At 48.1% G+C, this 22,919-nt stretch overlaps 1 protein-coding gene across 1 annotated transcript in view; it reads right to left on the minus strand.

The window, feature by feature from the left end:
- The window catches only part of LOC115321582 (insulin-like growth factor-binding protein complex acid labile subunit), a 45,326-nt gene extending 25,691 nt beyond the window's left edge, over positions 1 to 19,635 (minus strand). The window contains exon 1 of the mRNA XM_040218779.2: positions 18,648 to 19,635. Coding sequence (XP_040074713.2) covers positions 18,648 to 19,596 — 949 coding nt within the window. The 5' untranslated portion in view covers positions 19,597 to 19,635. The remainder of the gene's footprint in view (positions 1 to 18,647) is intronic.
- Between the last annotated feature and the right edge of the window lie 3,284 nt (positions 19,636 to 22,919).

Raw genomic sequence — 22,919 nt, forward strand, 5'->3', positions numbered from 1 at the left:
AAAGTGGCATCGCGACACAAGTTCTTTTTGATTTCGGCTGCACTATCCAGATTCCGAACACATTTCTGAGTCGAGCACCGCGTCCGAGAAAATAGTACCTTGCGGATTCGCTTCAAACTTGGGACAAGGGCGTCTGAGGATGCTGCTGCCGTGACCGAACTCCCTGCGGGTGTTGTCGAAAAAGAAAACAGTGCGGGTTTTTCCATGAGTCGACTACTTTGTTTTTCTTCCACTTGTTATTGTCTCGTCTAGAGTTTGATTTTTATCTCGTTAGTCCTGTTTTTTGTGGCTCGAGAAAGGTTTACCCATTTGCGGCGAAAACGGTGCGTTTATTTTTTTCTATATTTTTTTTGTTCTTTTTTTTTCTAGGTAGGACGTTTTTCTTTAGTTTTTAAGTCCGGTCCTATGTCAGTCAAATAAATTTTGTGCAAAGGGCAAAACACACTCTTAGAATTGACTACAGGAATCCTGCCACGCTGTGCACTTGGAAGACATTTAAAGTGTTCATTTAGTCACTCAGCCAACAAGAGGACCGCTCTGTGCCGGTCCCATGGCAATGCTGCTTCTGCTTCAATAACAAGTATGGACACCATTTTGTCTTTGCCAATAATTACTGGCGAAGTTGACCCAAAAAATATCCCAATAATTGTCCTTTCTCCAGTGAGCCTCTGCGCATGCCTACATCCTCTCTGCTTTCCCTCGCTTCCCGCTGTCGCCATTTTCGGAGAGTAGTTTCCCGCAAAACCAACACAGTCTGCACCCATCTTTGCGTGCATTTTTTACATTTATATACGAGCATTGGTAGTATGCAGAATAAAACGCGATAAAAACCGATAAAAACCGATATATCGGTAAGATATACCAATGATATCTGACGGGGGTATGGAACTTGGGCTGCCCTTCGCTTGTAGTTCGCAGAGAACACTTCAGACGGGGCTCGTTACTCGATGAACATATACTGGCGTTCCAAGAGCATAGCATAGCCAGCACTCACGCAGAACCTTCGGAGAGTGGACGCCGGAAATCTACGCACTCTGCGCTTCGAGGGATCACTAAACAAAGAAGAAAAATAGAGTAATGGAAGTCGCTTCTTGAGTTCACTCGTTTTGCGTGAAGCGCTATAGTTCGCAGACGTTAACACCCTGACACGTGCGAAACGCTAAACGCGTTTGTAACTTAGCAATTTAGTAGTAATTTAACGAATGATCTGTGCTGACCCTCCGTCGGGGAAAGAAACACGCCGCCCAACATTCCGGAAGTTAGCACAACTCGTAACTGCCGAAATTCACAGACCTTTGGTGCTTGCATTCGCCGCAAAACTTAATAGACGCAGAAACAAAATAGTTTTCACATGTCGCTCTCTACGTCGCACAACGTTTGCTTTCATTCATACAGACCTTGCATTCCAGTAGCTTCTTTGAAAGGAGCGAGGTTCGGCGACCAGCTGGCCAAAGCAGCGTGTACAACTCATAGCTGCTTACCCCATCCCGTACAAACTTACGATTGCACAATAGGGGACGTGCATGCAGGAACCACGGCTGTTTAAAGTCGCGCTTGCACGCGCTTTTGTCTGCGTGCATTCAGCCTAAAACAAATCTTGACTCGGCGGAACGAGAACACGCCCATTGTTCTCGAACCGTATGGAGCTGCTTCCGCTGCAAAACAGAGAGAGATGCAGCCTCGGGTATTTTCGAACCAGCGGTGCTTGACACTCTTGGCTTATACAAACGCACCGAGTGCGCTTTCATAAACCGCATACAACGCCCCCCACCCCCCCCCCCCCCCCACAAAAAAAAAAAAGTAGAAGTAAAGAAGAGACGGTTGCTGATTAACGTTTGTTATGTGCCTTGTTTACAACATTTGTCAACGTCTGCTCCATCGACCTTTTTCTGGGACAGGTGTCGCTGATCATCGTAGTGGGGAACAATTTTCCAGAAACCAAAAACCCCTCTAAATGACAGCTTCCCTCGATTTTTATTAGTTGAAAGGCAATGCCGTTTGGCTCGAGGTTTATCTAATTAGGCAATGGCTCGGTAAAAACTAATACAACACTCTATCAAATATGCCCAAAGTCAGTCTCTCCCAAAAACAACGTGTATAATTTTTTTCTCTATATTTTGAGCTTACTGTGTAGCAAAATCAAAAATGTGCTCTTAACGTCCAGGAAAACTCGGGGTAATGCCGGCCGGTGTGGTAAATCGTTAGTAAATCGTTTGGGTAAATCCGAAAACGGTACCCTATGACGATACGCTGAACGCCAAAGGCCTCGTGGGTGTATGGGGTATTGCTATTGACGATATCGGAAGAACTGCTAAAACTCCATATTGCCCACCTGTGTTCCTCACTTGTCTCTCGATATTTGCACGTGTTCCGCATAGTTGGCTTCCCTTCATCGTGTGAATGACTTCGAAAAAAAAAAAAAGAAAAACTTCCAAGAGCATATTTTTTTAATCGCACATTTCTTTCAGCAACGTGGGAGTGGTCTACAGTTGCGAAGGGTATTAAAATACAAGGCGAGAATGTGGCTTACAAGGCCTGCCGCACTATCTGTCAGAAGATAGCTGAACCATTACGTGGCTCCATCGACCGTTTCGTTGTCACTCCACGCTTGGCCAGTTGTCGCTGAATCGATGCTCATTTCGTCGAAGGTAATAGCCTTTCGCAACAAAATATGAAATTAATCGTGGCCAAAACCACTGATCCGACAGAGTGGGCGATCACTTTTCGGGAGTTTTATCATACGTTAGCAGGACAAATGACAATAATCAGCTTTTGTTTTATTTTACCCAGCGTACCTACTATCGGTGTTGACAAGGTTATTGTTTGCCAACCAAATGAGGAGGAACTATACAGAAATTGAACAATCTGCTATAAATTCCGTTCGTGTACACAATAGCCTCGATGATAAATCAGCCATCTTTTATTCGATAAATGTTCTGGACCATGCACTCGCCCGGACTTTTTCGTATCGTCCGCGACTGTACTCACAAGATTTTTTTGCTTCCTTTTCTTTTTCTATTAAAAAAATCAACCGGAATTAATAACCCTTAGAATGCCTTAAGTACCCGAAACTTGGGCCGAAGCGCGCTGAATATCTCTACAACATAAACGGCAGTAAAAATGTTCTAAATATACTTTAGGTGTATTTTGTATTTGCGTACTTATGTGCATCTTGAACGTACGGCAGGTCTTTGGAGTATTCCCCAGCAGCTGTGAAGTTCAAAACCAGGCAACGGTAAGTAACAGGAAAATATAAAAGAAAAGACAGATGTCTACAACTATCTTCCACTCAAATAAACAGCCCCAGTAAAAGCAACACGAACAAAAGAACTATATAATTACATAGCAAGCATAAGCAATTATCAGTCAACCATTTATATTGTAACGTTTGAATCGCAAATGGCGTATATAAAACACAAAATAAAGTCATTCTGAAAGTTCCGAGGGCTTTTTTGAAATCATTTATCCCTTTACATATGGAGCGGGATTGACCGATTGAAAGTGTTTTTATTATTATAATTTGACACGGTTTTTGCCGAATGATCTGCCTTCTTGGGGCGCATGTGCGCGGACAATAAAATTATTTGAAAATGCTAGTTCGAGCGCATATTGAAACTACAGAATACTGATCGATTTCTGTATTTTCTAAAATATAATCAAATATAAACTAAACCAATGAGCTGCCTATTATAAAAATAGGAAGACGAAGTTTAATCTTCCAATATTTCTACACTGCTCGGAATATTTTATTTTCTTTGCTGTCAATTATGAAGATGTAAAATTTAGGGCCTTATGCTTTCTATAAATAGCTAATTTTCTTTTTACCTTATTAAGTTCGTACTTTTTCCTTTTAGTTTGTGTTCTGGTACCGAACTATGTTGGCAGATTCCAACTTCGATCACACCAAGGAATATTACACTTAAAATTTAATGGGATACTCCCCGTAATATTTTTCTTGAGTTTTTGACGACGCATCCGTAATTTAAGAAATGGTGATGAATATCAGTTTTGAATACACTAAGAGAAGCGAAAAGTGCTTGATATAGTTACACCAAGATATTTGTATTTGGGACATTATTGAAATAAGTAATATCCATTGAGGTAATATTTTCGTTTTTGTTCTTGTTATGCACAAATCAACGGCCTTCGCGGACTTGAGATGGATTTCCTGCGCACTTGGTAAATTTTTCATGCGTGAGGAATAGAAATTAAGTCATATATGGCTCAGCTACGGTAAAGATTGACTTAAACAAAATTTAATCACCCCCGCAGAGCGGTGTGTTGCAATGTTTAGTCGCATTTTTACTGAAAAAAAGGAAACGTTGATTGTAATGTTTGGTTTCCCGAGGTGCTTAGGTTGTGTAGGTCGAGTTTTCGTCGTAAAAAGGCGATATTGAAGTCCACTTTAGTGCAGTCAACGGTGAGGTCACCTGCTTTGCAGGCGTAGAGTGCTTCTACCTTTGATTACTCTTTTTTTTTTATTGAACTCCGCTACCCGACCTACGACCACAGTTGGTGCACTCGGTGGTGTCGGTAATAGCAGCGTGTTCCGCGAGTTGATATCAATAAGAAAAACAGTGGCCGACTGTTCAGTCGAAGTGGTGCTGGAATAACCACATGATTGCTTGTTTTTCGAAGCTCTGAAGCAAAGGACCCGAGCTCTTGCGATGCGCCCATTGTGCGACTCTGGTGGCGCATGGCGGCTCGAACAATAAAGGCCTGTTCACACATCCAGCGGAGCGCTACGAGCATAGCGCTGACCTCGCGCTAAGCGCGTGCTTACGGGAGCGTTCACCAGCTTTGTATTGCACCGTCAAAACTGTTGCTAATGGCAGACGATAAGTAGCTGACGACACGTGAGCAACGCTACATTAACGCTTCGCTGCATGAGGGAACCGGCGTTAAGACTCACACATGTCGAGTTCACTTTAAAGAGCTAGTTAAGCCTTCACTTCCACTCTCACAAAAATAACTTGTGAATAGAGATTTACAAGTTCTTTTCGTGACTCGTCATGATCGAAGGTGGGCAGACGACAACGTTCACTTTTAGACAGAAGAATTATCGTAAAAATATATGCTTTTGTTTACTTGCATCAGTAAAACGTTGCGACCGTTCCTTTGCATGAAAAAATAAGTGGTTAAGAGAACAAGAATGTGAGCCTCACAGTTGAATGGTCTAACAAATCTAATGCGTGCGAAGAAAAAAATTATGTTCCGTTTAGTACGGGGATGAGTTGAGCTAGATGGTTATGATACATTACGGGTGGAACCAGCTGTACAATGAAGGAAGGAGAAACAGAAAAGACAACCAGCGATTGGTTGTGTTTTCTGTTTCTTTTTCCTTTATTGTTCTGCTGGTTCCACCCGTAATGTATGTTACGTTTGTTTAGAAGATACCTTCTAACTCACGTGAACTTCGTGATTGTTATCTTCCAAAATAAAAATGCTTTGCTTTCTATTGCTTAGCTTCCTTCACGTCGAAATTACGATACAGTGAATAAACTTCTACAGCGTTTGTGTGTTACTGTTTTACCCATATGAAAGGTAACGGCCATTCAAAGCTTTATTTCCTCACTTTATTGTTTGTTGATATTTTCTTTTGTTGTCGTTGCGTTTGTCGAGGAATGTTTATATAAAAATTATTTTTTTTTGCACCGCTCTGTATCTGCAGGGGGGCTGGGTATCAGTCAAGGTGCCTGTGCAACTTTGTTCCACACCTCCCGCCATATGTATATATATATATATGTAGACGCCGGGTATTTTTGTGAGGACCTACAAACGTCCCGAAAAATAGGGTGTTCGAGAAGAAAGGAAACTTTTCGGGAACAAACTGCAAACAACTGCGGACGATTGCAAAGGACATTCTAATCAGCAAAATAATTTATTTTTAATTAGGGAAAATCAACAGATGGTTCCAATTAGAAATGTTTCGAGCCTCATCGAAAGCCCCTAAATCGAACACTTTTAGAACGACTAGAAGGACTGGGAAAGCGCGAAGGGACGCTACATGTACCACTCGTGCAGCAAGCGCAAGTACGGCCATGCGATGACTCATGTGATAGGAACAGCATCCGCGTTTCTTCATCGTCTACCTTGCGCCTGCTGCACTCCAGTGCAGCACTTCCCACGTGCAGCAGTCAGTTGTCCGAAAATTGACTGATATAGAAACCTTCGATGACGCCCAGAAAGTTTCTAATTGAAAACATATATGTTTTTTTTTTCACTCATTAAAAAGGTAATTACTTAATTTTAGGTGAGTATTTCCATTATCAGTATGTTTTCTTTTTGTTATCCTTTACATCCGCCGAAACTGGCAGTTTGCTCCAGAAAAGAGTTTCGTTTTTCTCAACCACACGATTTTCAGGAATATTTGTAACTTTTCGCAGAAACACACGGTAAATCGTGTGAATAAAGTTATTATTAATATTATTAGTACTAGTAGTAATAGTACTAGTAGTAGTAGTAGTAGTAGTAGTAGTAGTAGTAGTAGTAGTAGTGGTAGTAGTAGTAGTAGTAGTAGTAGCTGTAGCAGTAGTATTTTATTAGGTAATAGGTCCGAACGTTATCTAAAGGAAAAAAGGATTATTTTATTTATTCGTTTATCTAGGTATCTATCTGATTGGGGCTATGGCAGGGGTCAGTAATACACGTATGAACCGACAATACACAACAAGCGATAAAAATATCGCAACGAGATAAAATTAGATCAAAATAACCCTCACCCCTCTCCCCTACACAAACACAATAAAAAAAAAAAGAGATAGATAATCGATGGGTCCTGAAAAGGAAGAACTGAGATTGGTGTTCGGAGGTCATCGCGAGGCGGCATGCGGGCACGAGCTCCTGAGTGCGTGCGTCTCGATAAACAAAACATTCTGCGAGACGAAACCCATGACGGCAAGGAAGAGCGAGGTGGACCCGTCCAAACACAAGACGGACCACTCCGGTCGGGACGTAAACAATCAGCACGGATTCATAATCGGCGCCCCTCTTTGACGATTGAGGCCACTTACAGGGGTTATTACGCCGGTTATAGTCACTCCAGTTATCATCTCCGTCGCCGAGGCACACGTCCCTCGCGATTGGTGATGTCTCCCAAAGTGTAACACGAACGTCTCCACTTCGTTATTCCGGATTTTGTGACGTGACAGACATGATATTTCTAGAGAGTTTGTGACCCTTCCCATGTGTGAAATAAATACTGCCGTTGTATTTCAGCCTGTCGATCATGCCGTCATAATATATGCAGAATTGTGTTTTACAAGGAACGCCAATAATATACTCTCCAGTTTCAACATTACGGGCGCGCGATGCTGTGCCAGGGGTCGCCACGTCCCCGTTTTGAACCGTTTACTCGTTCTTTTCGAAGCTATCGCGGCTGACGAAGTCTTCTCGAAGCATATCCGAATCCACTCTGTCCCTGCTTTTCTTTTTGAAGGTGAAAGCCTTATATGGTCCCATTACGCGAAAAGGCGGCGTCGGCGTTGTGCTTGAGAGATGGACATGAAAATACGTCATCAAGCACGTGCAGCTCAAGATAAAGCGGACGCGCCTCAGAAATAAAACACAAAGAAAAGCACAGCAACGCGGATGCTTCGTCAGGGAAGCCGTAAAGCCGGCGGGGCGCCGCGCCTGCGCAATGGGCGAGCGTGATATCACCGCTGAGGCGCCGTCTGCAAAAGGTGCGCTTCAGACTTCATCTGTGCTCGTTGTGTGCTTCCTGTGGCGGACTGTAATGCGACCGCGCGGGACTATAATGCTTTCGCATTCCTACACTTAAGTGTCCTCCCGCAATTTTCCCCGCAGTTGCGTCGAGCGGCCGGCGAAGGTAGCGTCGGACGTGTTTCGCAGCCGGCCGACACTGTTCGACCGTAACACGTGCTTCATATTTTAAGGCGAAATCACAGTTATCTTCGGTGGAAGTTTTGTATTAAAAGAATTCAGTCTGGTTACCTGCAGTTAAAAAAAACAAAAAACATATGGATGGGTTCACTTACATTATTGTGGTGACGGCGCAGTTTCAAGCGTCAATATTCCTGATAAGCGAATGATAAAACCACGGCATTACACGTAGTTATAGTATGACTCAAGCTCATTACGCACGAAAGAATTGTGTATTAGCGATGGTAAAAGTGATCCTCTGTACTGCTGCATGCTGATTTTTTCGATATCATCGAGCAAAATGCCTATCTGCAGGGAGATGCGAAGGGTGACCTCTTAGTCGTTGCGTGTTGCTCATTCGCAACAAGCGCCTCAGAGAACAGGCAGTGATTAATCACTCTTCCTAGTTCAATACGTTCTATACTTTTTTTTTCAGTATAAGACAAATGGTGAAAGCTACTCCCCTAGCAAGTCAATTAGAGCGCCGGAACGAGTCACGTCACAATGTAGCGTCGGCGAGCCAGGCTCCCGTGGGGAGCTGTAACATGCTCCGCTCTGTTCCTGTGATTGGCACACAGTGGCTTAGCGTTCGCCCCACGAGTCATGTCTCCTTAATATACGTACTCTCGAGACCGGTTATAGCGAAGTTAACGGGAATAGGAAAACACTTCGCTATAGCAGCTCTCTCGATATAACCGATTTCGGGTATAACGAAGTGCGAAGGGGAATGGTAAATCGTGATCGCTTCGCTGTAGCCGCTATTTCGTTATAACCGGTCTCGACAACCTTCGTTCTGAAAACATCATGCATAACATGAGGCGTCCTTCATAATGCGACAAAAAACTCATGCATTTATCCAGTTCATTCCCGCGAAATATTTCAATGTTCGCAGAGACAATGAGTGAGTGAACATTTTTAGAGCGCGCAGGGACGGCAGAGCGCAGAGTTCTGATTAAATGATTAGGGGGTAGACACAAGGCCAGCAGCTGCCTTTGTATCTGCTCAATCTTTGAATGTGTTCGAACGCAAACGCCAAACTCCGGACGCCAGACGCCGGCGTTCGACGTTCGAACCCGTTGGGAGTGTGAGTAGAGACAAGGGCAGCTAGCTTTACATCCACTCACTAATTATTCCAACCAGAGCTCAGCGTTCCGACACCACCGTGCGCGCGCATCACCTCCTCTACCTCAGCCTTTTCCCGAATAGCTGGCTATCCATACCAACGAGTCCATATTTACAAGACACGAATTACCACGTTATAATGAGGCGCAGTTTAGTCACGCTTACAGAGAACTAATCATTTGTTTTTTTTCTTAATTTCACTGGTTTCTATAACAACTACCGCGGTACAGGCCCCTACCAATTGAAATGACCAATCTCCGGGTAGGGCAATAACACTCCCAGTAATGTCACCTTTGGTTATTTCGGACAGTATAGCCCGTAGCAATAACAAGCTGCTATACTCTATCGGCTACACAGAATACGAAAGAAATTCCGCTCCGCGAGGAGAAAGGTTGGGTACTGCTGTTCGACTACTCCGTCAAGGGAGCTCTCCCCGAGTTAAGCCGGTCGGAGGACGCCGACGACGACTTCCGAGTTTGGTTGAAAGACCCAAGAGATTTCGGCGAGGGGACCGCAAGGTCGGACCGAGCAGGCCCCGAAAAAACGCCGCCGTGCCTCACTTGAAATCGTTCGGGCTTATTGAGCGAACCCCGGAGAGTCGTTTGCTCGGCTCGGTGCGAGACAGAGGCTCATGAATACAATGACCCGCTGGATGTTTCCACGGAATGATGCCAAGCGAGACCCGGCTTTCCGTGGCAAGTTCCTGCGTTTAGCCTTAGAAATCGAATCATATTTTCATATACGTGCAACTTCAAACGAAAAACTAAAATAGTAAAAGCGAAAGTGGCAGTGACCTTTATATCCAAGTAAGGTAAAGCGCGAGACACATGCGCGAAAAATCCATCCGATCCGCGTCCGATCCGGCAATACGACTGCCTGATCCGAAAAGTTTGGTCGCTTCAGACGTCGGATCGGCGATCCGACGTGCGTCCAACGCGCCAGATAGTTTCGCACGGCGGACGGAATTGTCGGATGCGTTCAGCCAATGACAGCACAGGTAGCGCGAACGTCATGATGACGTACTGGGTCTGGCGGGACGAACAAGAAAACGGGACGGGCGACGGGAAGCCGGACGCGTGGATCCCGCTGACCCATTCGAGAAAGATGACCCCGGCAAAGAATGCACGCGCTAACGAGAACGAGCTTCTAACTTCGCTCGTGCGAGCTAAACCGTCACTCTGGTACCAGAGATCTGTGCACGCGGACCTCCGCTGAAGTGCTTGGATCTCCTGGGCGGAGCCGAACGGATCGTCGTGTCGCATGCAAGGTCGGAAGCGTGTGTCTCAAACTGTCGCGTGCGGCGATTCGGAGCGGCGTTCGGACTGTCGGATCGGACGTCGGATCGGACGATTCTGCCGTCCATGTGTTTCGCGCCTAATGAGTGCAATGCAGCATTTGAGCAGAGATAGCTTAAATTTATTTAAAACACAATTAGCAGACGTTTCGAGGAGTGAAAAATAACCTATATTTTTATCAATTTGCTACCTAAATTAAATAACGGAACTCATCGTGCGTAGGTCAGGCGCAATGTTGTGATCGTTACCGAAGAAAAGTAATGACATCATGTTCCTCGTTACATGCAAATAAAAGAAACGCGTCACGAACCGATGTTATTCAGAATAGCAGGAACGCGCTACAGTTATCGTTAAAAAGTAAAGTACGTTACATCACCGTTAGTTTTCGTATTTATGAATTAACACGTTTTACTATTTTGACATTACAGGTATGCATAAGCGCCATTCTCAAGGATTATGTACATCCAGAAACTGAACGTAGTTACCTTATTTTTTATGGCGAAATTTTTTGAAGTCTTCGCATCAGAATGTAACTGGTAACGAAACTACATTACAGGTTGCTCGAAACAAATAACGTAAGTACGTTACCCGTTACAGTTTAAAAAGTAGTGATTGGGGAGTTTTAGGGAACCGTTTTTGCACAGCGGGTACGGTGCGATGGGCCGTCGGTAGGAACTGCGCATGCATGTGAGAGTCCTCTGCTGTAGCGCATGCGCAGCTCGTAGCGGAGGGCGTGGTGTACCTTATCGGATGCGCAAAAACGGTTCCCTAAAACTCTGTAATATGTTACAACCTTACCGGAAAAAGAACGCGTAAGCGGTAACGCCGTTACCTGTAACGCGTTACCGCCAGCACTGGTCATGTGACATCGAATTTCCATTCTATTTTTTCGATGAAATTGATCTACACATGTCGTGTGACTCTGGGGTCACGTGATGTTAATTTTCCCGCTAGTTTTAGCGGGAAAACTCACTTGGCGCATTGGTCACGTGACATTAATTTCTCCGCCAAATCTATCTGGGAAGCTGATTTGATGTATGTGTTCCGGCCGTGACGTTGATCACGTGACGTGAATTTTCCTGCTAAATTTAGCAAGGAAACTGAATTGATGCATAGGTCTCTTGACGTCAGATCACGCGATATCAATGTTTACCTCTAAATTTAAGGCTGAAACTGAATGGGTGCGTAGGTCACATGACGTGAGGATCATCACCAAGTGTAGCATGGAGAACAAATCGGCGTATACATTATATCTAGACGCCTCTGAGTGGCAGCCGACGTTTTGATAAGAAACGTAAGACTTCTCTTTCCTTAGCTTCTCCCTCTAAGACTTCTAAGAGTTCCATTTAGCGTTCTTTCTACTGTGATAACTGGGCCTCGGAATGGACGGTCATGTCACGAGGCCTGCAGCGACCTGGTAGCAAATACTATAGTATATATATATATATATATATATATATATATATATATATATATATATATTGCTGCGCGCAGAGCTGAGAATGCAGCGCTCGGTCGCGGACCTCCAGAAGGTTCTCGTTTATTCATGTACCGCACGTAACTTATATCATTTATTCCTGCTTTTGTTTTCTAGAAAGTGCGTGTTCATTCTCGCCCCGATCACGCGACGCTCGAGCCGCTTTCGCCGAATCTTCAAGATAGCGACGCACTCTAGATAAGAGGCCACCCGCGACCTTGTCGAGTCAGTTTTCGCCCAAGCGTTTGACTGTGCTGCTACGCCGACTTCGACGCCCGCGACGCTCTGTTATTATCTTTGTACCCTTTTATTTTTGGCACAAGTTCGCCACATTAAACGTTTATTTCTTCCTTTTTTTTTCCTGTTTCTTTGGACACCACCCGTGACATTTTGGTGGAGGTTCGGGGTACCGCATGTCTGTGCAGCGCACCCCTTCAAGTTCCCCCAGTACAAGTCCAAACCCAAACTCCGGAGGACCCGACGAAGACGAGATCGAGACACGGTCAAGTCGCCGCATCCGAGGTCTACCCCCGGAACACGGACTTCTGCCACCCACGACCAAGCCGAAGACGACGATGGGCAACCAGGCGCAGACCCCGGCCGCTTTTGCCGTTGTGTACCTGCCGATCCCACCCAGGACTCCAACGCCTTTCCACGGAGACGTCCACGAGGACGTTGAAGACTGGCTGCAACACTACGAACGTGTAGCCCACCACAACGGATGGACGACTGAACAATGCCTCCACAATCTCTACTTCGCGCTTGAAGGAACTGCGAGGCGTTGGTTTGAAAACCACGAAGCGTCCTTCACTACGTGGGAGTCCTGCGCCGCGGAGTTAAAGCGAACGTTCCTCAACCACCACCGTCGGCAGCGAGCGGAGGACCTTTTCCAAACAAGGGTGCAGGGCCCCAACGAAAGCGTGACCAGCTTCGTAGAGGATGTCATGCGCCTATGTGCCCGAGCCGATCAGGAGGCAGCCGATGAGAAGAAGCTTCGCGTCCTCATGCGTGGCGTGAAGGCTGAAATTTTTGGGCGCCTTGTCCGCCATCCCCCGACAACCGTCGACCTTTTTGTGGCTGAAGCCGCTAACATCGAGCGAGCGCTGTCGGCCCGAGCAAGCCATTACCATCGACTCGCCGGCGTGCCTGCTCCTCTAACCGCCGCATCCTGCCGACTAGACCTGAACGCCACCGGGGTCTACGGCCTTCGGGAAATCGTCCGCGACATCGTCCGGGAGGAGCTCCGGAAGCTGCTGCCTGCTGCCAACCAGCCGGCTGAGCTGTCGATCGCCGAAGTGGTGCGCGGAGAAGTCCAGCGGGCAATTCAACCGGAGGCTCCTGCCTGCGTAGCACCACCCGAAGAGCCCGCCCTGACCCACGCCGCAGTGGCCCGACGGCCACCGCCTCCTCCTCCAGCCTATGTTGTGCCGCCCCGACGTCGTTCTCCTGCGCCGCAGCACGACCACCGCCGCGACGACCAGGTGCAGTACGCCGCCCAAAAGCCCCGCGCACCTCGGAAGACCGACGTGTGGCGAACGCCCGACCGACGCCCACTGTGTTTCCACTACGGAGAAGCAAACCACACCTACCGCCAATGCCCATACCGACGACTCGGGGTGCGGGGGTTGCACCCAAACGACCGGCGCCCCCGGTATGGTGAACGCCCTCGGGAGATCAACGAGTACCTGCGACGACCCCAGTCTCCCGAGCCTGCGTCCCGCCGAGAGTTCCGGTCGCCGTCGCCGCGATGTCCAGCTTCGCCGATGCACAGACCCCGACGTGAAAGCCTGTCGCCCCCGCTCCTCGCCGGGGAAACTAGGCGCGGCAACCCCTGGAGGTGGAGTTGCCGAAGACGACCGACGTAAAGAGCCTCCAAGAACGACGGAGCGCTCCCACTCTCCCGACGCTACGCATCACAACGACGCTCCTGCTTCGGTGTCCAACAACCTGAACGTTGTGGTCGACGGCCTCGACGCATCGGCACTCGTGGACACCGGAGCAGACTAATCAGTCCTGAGTGGGAGGCTCGCCCGCCGCCTTCAAAAAGTCATGACGCCGTGGGATGGACCACAAATAAGAACCGTTGGAAAACACCTGATTACACCAGTCCGGAGATGCACCGCTCGCGTCCAGATTCACTGCGAAACATGCCCTGTGAAGTTCGTCGTTCTGCAAGACTGTTCGAGGGACGTCATTCTCGGAATGGACTTTCTGTGTGAATACGGCGCCATCATCGACTTTGCGGAGAACAAGCTGACGCTTCGGAAGCCTGTCCCATCGGTGGAAAATACCAAACCGACGTTAGCTGCAGTGCGAGTCCTCGCCAGCCACGTAAACCTGCCGCCGCTGTCGAGAGTCTTTGTGCCCGTCGGGACCGAAGGAGCCACCTGCGGTTTAGCACTGCTGGAACGAAGCGTCCAACTTCTCCTCGGACGAGGGATTGGCATTGCAAGAGGCGTAACCGAACTCCAGGACGGGCGTACCGTAGCCTTTGTCGCCAACTTCCGGCAAGAGTCGCAGCACCTTACAAAGGGTACAGCTGTGGGCTACGTCCAGGAAATGCAAGACTCAGCCCCGATCGCCGTGATTTTAGAAGACGCCTCTCCGACGCAGAACAAGACAATCACGTCCTCAGAGCTCGACATCGACCCATCCCTCCCAGCCCCACAACGACGACAACTTCGTGACCTTCTCGCTGAGTTCAGTGAGTGCTTCTCCGCGTCGTCGAAGGTGCGCCAAACGACGGTTGCGAAACATCAGATAATTACTGATGACGACGCACTCCCTGTGCATCGGCCGCCGTACAGGGTCTCCGTGAAAGAAAGGGAAGCCATCCAGCAGCAGGTACAAGAAATGCTTGACGACGACATAGTCCAGCCCTCAAGCAGTCCATGGGCTTCACTGGTAGTCCTGGTGAAAAAGAAAGACGGGGCTCTTCGGTTCTGCGTGAACTATCGCCGACTGAACGCCGTAACAAAAAAGGACGTCCACCCGCTGCCACGCATCGACGATACCCTGGACCGGCTACGCCACGCCCGATACTTTTCGTCGATGGACCTGAAGAGCGGGTACTGGCAGATTGAGGTCGACGAACGAGATCGTGAGAAGACGGCCTTCGTCACGCCGGACGGACTGTATGAGTTTAAAGTAATGCCGTTCGGGCTGTGCACAGCGCCGGCAACCTTCCAGCGCGTTATGGACACCGTCCTTGCCGGCTTGAAATGGCAAAGCTGTCTCGTCTACCTCGACGATGCTGTGGTCTTCGCAAGCGAATTCGACGAGCACCTGAGACGACTACGAGCCGTGCTACAGGCCTTCAAAGCTGCGGGGCTGACCCTCAAGCCTTCCAAGTGTCGGTTCGCCTATGGTGAGCTGAAATTCTTGGGCCACGTCGTGAGTGCTCAGGATGTAAGCCCTGACCCCGCCAAGACGTCCGCTGTCGCCGAGTTCCCGAAGCCATCAGACAAGAAGACCGTTCGAAGATTCCTTGGGCTGTGCGCCTATTACAGACGTTTCGTTCGTGACTTTGCGCAAATTTCTGCACCGCTGACGCTTCTGACGAAAGACGACGTGCAGTTCCAGTGGGGAGAGGAGCAAGAGCAAGCGTTCGACGAACTCAAGCGAAGGCTCCAGTCGCCCCCTATCCTCGGACATTTTGACCAGTCGGCGGAGACAGAAATCCACACGGACGCCAGCAATACCGGTCTCGGTGCGGTACTCGTTCAGCGACAAGAAGGGGCAGAGAGAGTAATCGCTTACGCAAGCCGGGCACTGTCTAAGGCAGAACAAAATTATTCAACGACCGACAAAGAATGTCTTGCTGTCGTCTGGGCGATAACCAAGTTCCGCCCGTACTTGTACGGGATCCCGTTTCGCGTGGTCACAGACCACCACGCCCTCTGCTGGCTGGCAAACCTCAAGGATCCATCCAGACGCCTCGCCCGCTGAAGCCTTCGACTGCAAGAATTCGACGTAACCATTGTGCATAAGTCCGGCCGCAAGCATAATGACGCTGACTGTTTGTCTAGGGCTCCAGTCGAACCTCCAATCTCCGGCGCGGACGACGATGACGACGCCCGTTTTCTAGGCGCAGTTAACGCTACCGACATGAGGGCACTGCAACGCGACGACGCGGAACTTAGCTCCGTGATCGACAACCTCGAAGGTCGAGGAGGCTCTGTCCCACGGGTCTTTTCTCGGGACCTACAGAGCTTTGTCCTGCGGCGAGGCGTGCTCTTTAGAAAGAATTTCGGAACCAGCGAAACCCCCTGGCTAATGGTTGTCCCCGCCAGCCTCCGAGAAGAAATTTTTCAAGCGTGCCACGACGACCCAACGGCCGGACATCTCGGCTACAGCAGGACCCTTGCCCGGATTCGTGACAAGTACTACTGGCCAAAGCCTCCGAAGACCGTCCATCTCTACACACGATCGTGCCATGAGTGCCAGCGACGCAAGAAACCACCGTCAAAGCCAGCAGGTCTCCTTCAGCCGATTACCCCGCCAACCAAGCCCTTCCAGCAAATTGGAATGGATTTGCTGGGTCCTTTTCTACCGTCGACGATGGGGAACCGCTGGATAATCGTCGCCACCGATTATCTTACTCGTTACGCCGAGACGAAAGCCCTTCCTTCGGGGACTGCTGTCGAAGTCGCCAAGTTCTTCATCGAGTCCATCGTCCTCCGCCATGGCGCCCCCGAAGTACTGATCACAGACCGAGGGTCATGGTTTATGGTACAGTTGACCCAAGAGATCCTGCGTCTAAGCCACACGGAACACCGTCGAACAACGGCATACCATCCGCAGACCAACGGGTTGACAGAGCGGCTCCACAAAACAACCGCCGACATGGTCTCTATGTACGTCGACGTGGAGCACAAGACCTGGGACGAAGTGCTACCCTACGTCACGTTCGCCTACAACACAGCAGTGCAAGAGACCACAGGAGTGTCGCCCTTCCAGCTGGTGTGTGGCCGGGCGGTGACGACTATGCTAGCCTCTATGTTGCCGCACGAGTCAGTCGACGACGGGAGCGATGACGCCCAGGTGGTTGCTCAACGGGCAGAAGAGGTCCGCCAGCTAGCCAGACTACGAATTCAAGACCAGCATCATGTCGACGCTCGCCGGTATAATCTTCGTCGCCGCGACGTCCACTTCCAGCCCGGAGACAGAGTTTGGGTGTGGACGCCGATTCGTCGTCGCGGTCTCAGCGAAAAACTCCTGAAGCACTACTTTGGGCCCTACAAGATCATCCGACGCCTCAGCGATCTGAACTACGAAGTTCTACCCGACGGAACGCGCCCATCTAAAAGGCGTCAGCCGCGACCCGAGGTGGTGCATGTCGTCCGGCTGAAGCCGTATTACGAACGATAGGACTCTCCACTCTCGTCGACGAGTGAAATGTGGACTGTGAACTCCGGCTAGAAATTCTGCTGTCCTTTTGTTTTTTGTTTTCCGTTTTTGTGCTGCATCGGGACGATGCACTTTTAAAGGGGGGGAAAATGCCGCGCGCAGAGCTGAGAAAGCAGCGCTCGGTCGCGGACCTCCAGAAGGTTCTCGTTTATTCATGTACCGCACGTAACTTATATCATTTATTCCTGCTTTTTTTTTTCTAGAAAGTGCGCGTTCATTCTCGCCCCGATCACGCGACGCTCGAGCCGCTTTCGCCGAATCTTCGAGATAGCGACGCACTCTAGATAAGAGGCCACCCGCGACCTTGTCGAGTCTGTTTTCCCCCCAGCGTTCGACTGTGCTGCTACGGCGACTTCGACGCCCGCAACGCTCTGTTATTATCTTTGTACCCTTTTATTTTTGGCACAAGTTCGCCACATTAAACGTTTATTTCTTCCTGTTTATTTCCTGTTTCTTTGGTCACCACCCGTGACAATATATATATATATATGCAAGTGTGACTTCAAATAGACGTTTGATTTTAGTATGGCGTCCGGTGTGCGACTTATCACACCTACCAGCATCGATCACGTTTGTGAACTGTAATCTCGTAGAGCTAGAATTTAAAATATTTATAGCGACTGCGAAATTGAAATTTTTTGATGCGTTCGAATAACCAAACACACTTAGAGGGTCCGTGAATCGGGAGCCGATGGCCGGTAATCGGGCGACCCTTCACTCACGTACAGTATTATCCGGTTGTAGGCGCCACAGGCTCGTTCCTGTCGCGCGTCATGGTCCGACGTGGCTGTCGGCTGCAACGTTTTCTAATTTTTCTTCTTTTATTTCTGAGTTTTTACGACTTCGTCGTGTTTAACCTCCGGCAAGCCCGACCAAGCTGATGGTTCTAGAGTGGAGATAATGCTCTTGTTCACTTTTAATACACTGCGAGACTGCCGGGTCGAGACAAAACAAATTTGTAGTTGGAGTGAAAAACGAATGTGAATTTCAGAGATGCAATTTTTAAGAAAGAAAGCAGTGCAAATCATTAAACGCTGATTCCTGCCTTATGTATCGTGAACTGCCTCTTCTGAGCTCTAGTTAGCCCAGAAAAAACATATCTTCACGGTTTTTTAAAACGGGCTTACAAGTGAGGCTCATGTCGAAGGAAATTACAGACGATGTTATGTTTGCCCCCCTTTTCCCGGAAAACGTTACTCGTTACTTGCAAATAACAGGACCGCGTTACCTACCTACGTTACCTCAATATAAGAGCAACGCGTTACTGTTACCCCTAAAAAGTAACGCACGCTACTTTTTGTTTTTATGAAATAACATGTTCTGTTCATTTCACATTACAGGTATGCATAAGCGCCATATTTCAAGACATATTATGTGCATCCAGAACCTGAACGCAGTTACCTCACTTCTTATGATTCTAGCAAAAAAAAACATATCTTCGCGGTTCCTTAAAAGGAGCTCACCACTGAGGCTCATTTCGAAGGACTCTGCGCCGATCTTCCTCAAGTCCTCGACTGTCCTCCAGGTAAGCGTGAGCAGCCTGTTCTGCGAAAGGTCCACGGTCACCAGATTGGGCGCCCCGACGAACATGTTGGCAGGCAAGACTCGCAGCCGGTTGTGGGAGAGGTACAGAACCGTCAGGTGCGCGAGTCCGTCAAAGGCCACCGGATCCACCTCGGAGATCTCGTTGTACTTGAGGTCGAGTTCGGACAAAAGGGGCATGGCGCCGAAGACCCGGGCGTCCAACCGCCGCAGCTTGTTCCTGAACAAGTCCAGACGCTTCACTTGGGAAAGGCCCTCGAACGTGCGCTCGGTCAGGTTGGTCATCGCGTTGTCGCTCAGGTCGAGCTCTTTCAGCTTCGAGAGCCCCGCGAAGGCGAGGTCCTCGATGACCTCGATCTGGTTCCGCTCGAGGAACAAGTAGGTCAGCAGGGGAAGGTGGGTGAAGGAACGCGTCGTTAAACGCTCGAGTTTGTTGTCTCCCAGTTCGAGCTTCTTCAACCGTGGTAAGTGGGCGATAGAATCCTTCTGGAGCTCCGTGATCCCGTTGGAATCGAGAGAAAGGACGGCGAGCTTGGAGAGGTTGTAGAAAGAGTGACTCTTTAGAGAGCCCAGCTCGGCCTGTGAGAATTTGAGGCGCTCGAGGAGCGGTTTCCGACGCAGGAACACACTGGGCACGAAGTCCAACTTGTACTTCTCCCCGAACGCGGTGAAGGTGACCGCCACGACTGACGGTAGCCTTTCCAGGGACTTGAAGACGGCATGGTCGGCCGACAACCTCCTGACCACGAAACACGTCACATCCGTGCCGCCCTCCATGCCGGAGTCCCGCACTTCGTCGCACCGACAGGACATTGGCTGGTCTGCGGGCTCACACACACTGGGGGTCAGCTCTTCTGTGGCTTCCGTCATCGTACGCGTCTGCACGAGCAGACTCAGAAGGATGAGTGCCGGAAACCTGTAAAAGCGAACCGGGGTTGCGCCGTCTCAGGATTTGGAAGGAATTGGCATGACAAACTGGGGGGTTCGTATCATACGTACACACGTTGAAAATATCCGTACTCTCTTCGACACTCTTAGACCACCCTGAGTGCAAACTGATCCACGATGCATCTAAAACACCAGCCGTCAATGTTTCTTTTTAAACATTTTAGGCAGTGCTAATGGCGGGCGCGCCATGGCACTCCTGTGGTCATTGAGCTCGCAGTTACAAAAAAACTTCCTCTCATTTTTCCACCGAGGCCAGCCACTGGAGTGTAATATGGATAGCCGTTCCTAATGGTTGAGACGATTAGAGAAAGATTTGTGCCTCGTATACATAGCGGTACGATATTCTTGCGGAAGCCTCTGAGAGTATTCGTCCCTCGAGTTCACGTGGCAAGTTAATGGCTCCGATTTATGGAAGAACTCTGCAAATGTCGACCAATAAAGAACAGGACTATGATATACAGGTGCACTGAAATGCATAGTTGACGAGGCGGGTTTGGGATTTAAATGCGTTTTTGGAGGTATGCTTGCACCCTGCATCTGCTTCACCAAAACATATGGTGCGGGCTGCCAAGAAACCATGTTTTAACACGACTGTAGTCTCAGCGGCTTAAATGTTTCCCCGGCGGCACTTGGTCGGAAGACCGTCCGCTCGAACCCCATTTTCACTTGATGGCTCTACTTGGCATTCTTGGAGAGTCAGAAACATTGCAACTGTTCAGCTATAGTACCAAGCGGACAGCCATCTTCGGAGTTTCTTCCAGAAAAAGACCGCAATCAGAGTGATGGCCAACTGCATCGAATGCGAAAGCTAATTGGAAAGTCCAAGGCAACAACCGACGTGTTTTATGGCCTATTTTCTCACCGTCTTGCCTACTTAGATGGGAAAACTGCGGCGAAGTTCTGGCGCCTTCGGAGTGTTATGTTCGCTATGCATGGTCACGTCCGAAAATAATCACGGTGATTGCAACCCAAATCCGGCTACTGTAACTCTATGTCGTAAAAAGGTTCGCTTTCCAAGGAGACATCGTGTTCGCTTTCCGAGGAGACATCGTGTTTGGAACAGGCGGTTCTTGCGGTTTCAGGCTAGCGAAAAGTATTAACCTAATTGGTGCTCAGAGGATTTACCACGAGACTGTTCGCTGGTTCCATCCTTACTAAAGCCCTGTAATTAAGGTTCAGTTTTCTTACTAAATTATTCGTGTTCGCTCTTTTTCGACGATCTACTTTTCTCAAAATCTCGAACAAAATAGGCAGGCCCTCCGAATATGCAATTAGCGAGTCATTTTCCACATAAAATGGTAACTACGGAGCAAGCATTGGAGTGAAGGACACAGCGAAAATTCATTCGAAGAGTGCAAATGTTACTTCCCTCTTCACGCCAATAAGCGTTACTAAAAACATTTATCTTGCTATAGATAAAAGGTGTTATGTTCACGGAGTGAAGCAGTACTTGAAACTGCGATAGCTATAACAAATTTGATTATAGATTAGCAAATAACACCGGCCGCTCTGAAAGGTGCTGTAATATGGTATATGAAAGGTTTTCAAGCAGTCTCTACCCGCAGAGATCTTAGAGAGGCAAACAATCTGATCTACCGAAGAAAGGCGGAAAGTGACAAAGCCAGAAAAATTTAATTACCGAAATCTTAACTAATCCACGTACACAGGGCACGAGATGCTACGAACTTCCGGGAGTTCATGCCTCAGTGTCGCAGCGTATGCGGACTTGGTATGCAAGTCAAAACGTGTTTCCGGCATTCGCATTCTCTGAGCTTCCTTCATAAATATTTGGGGAACAACTGCTTGTGGCACTTTAGAAGCAGCGAAGAGTGCAATGTGCGAGTTCATGGGCTGCCATAGCTCTGACGTCAGTGCCACAGATCATTGACGCCAACTACCGTGCTCTGCACGGATGTAGACGCACATGCATCGTTTCTTGAGGCAAAGTTGGCAACGCTGATATCCTCCTCTTTATTTCTTTTTAAGCTGCGACCCAATGTATTGTGGATTTTCTTAACTACACACTTTATAAACTCCAAATGAAGCGTCTCGGGAACGTTTCATCTGAATAACTTGAGCGAACTTGAGAAAGGCAAGTACTTTAAATCACCGAACTAGACATCAAGTTGTGCGAATTATAAAAAAAATAGAAAGAAACGGCTCACGGCAATTATTTTTCGCAACAACTACAGATTTCGCAGGTTCTTTTTGTTTTTTTAAAGCACCATTTTTACTGAAAAGCGTGATCTGAGTATATCCTCTTATAAAAAATCAGGACCTATATTTATTCCTTTCAAAAGTGATTTTGATTATCTCTTTACTCGTTCTTAACGAGTGTATTTTATTTGTAAGTAACGTGCGTCTGCTGACTGGAATCGCCTTTCCACATCCATCGCCACAATTGTTAATCCTGTTGATTTTAAAAAAAGCTGTATCAATACTGCTAGAAGTTGATTGTGATTTGAGTGTTCCATTAACTTGTACGTAATAATCCCACCCCCTCTGTAATGCCTTCGGGCCCTGAGGGTACCAATAAATGAAATGGAATGAAATGAAATGAAATAAATGATAACATTTTTGAAGAAACCCTCTCTAGAAGAAAAACATCGCATAAAGTACAAAAACCGAAACACCCAGTCACGAAAAATGTGCAAAAATATAAATACAGTAAACGCTGTCAAAATAAATAAATGATGTTTATTCTTTCGGGTTGACTTTCTGTTTGAGGGACGGTTGGGGAGGGATGCATGCGTCATCGCTCTCCAACCGTCAAAGGGAAGTGGGGCGGCAGCGGTGATACTTTTTTTCTTTTTATCTTTAAGCCAGTGAAGAACGCCAAATTACTCAACAGACTGCGATATGTAGCGCTTAGCGCATGTGCCAAAAATGTCCCGGAAACCACAATTTATCTCTCTTTTGTCAGCGGGTTTGAAATGCCTGGACGAAAACGGTCGCGCCGTGCGCCTTGCTAGCTTTAGGATGTGGTCCTCTCCGGGGCATTTACGGGTCGAGGATGAGTCAGCTGCACTGTAATGAGGTTATGCGAAAAAAGGTCTATAGACCGTTTTAATGAAACAGGGCGAGAGAGAAAAGGAGAAAGGGCTACCGGCGCTTTCTCCCTTTCTGGTTGTGTAGAAGGAGTGAAAGTCCCGGATGAGAGGCTTGGCCGGTGTTCGGTGTCTGCTGTGCCCCAACTTCGTTCGCGCTTTCTTTTCTGTTGTGAACTCGCAAACTTAATTAGAGCC

The sequence above is a fragment of the Ixodes scapularis genome, unplaced genomic scaffold, assembly GCF_016920785.2.
Source record: "Ixodes scapularis isolate PalLabHiFi unplaced genomic scaffold, ASM1692078v2 PGA_scaffold0__279_contigs__length_252992795, whole genome shotgun sequence".
NCBI classification, from domain to species: Eukaryota; Metazoa; Arthropoda; class Arachnida; order Ixodida; family Ixodidae; genus Ixodes; species Ixodes scapularis.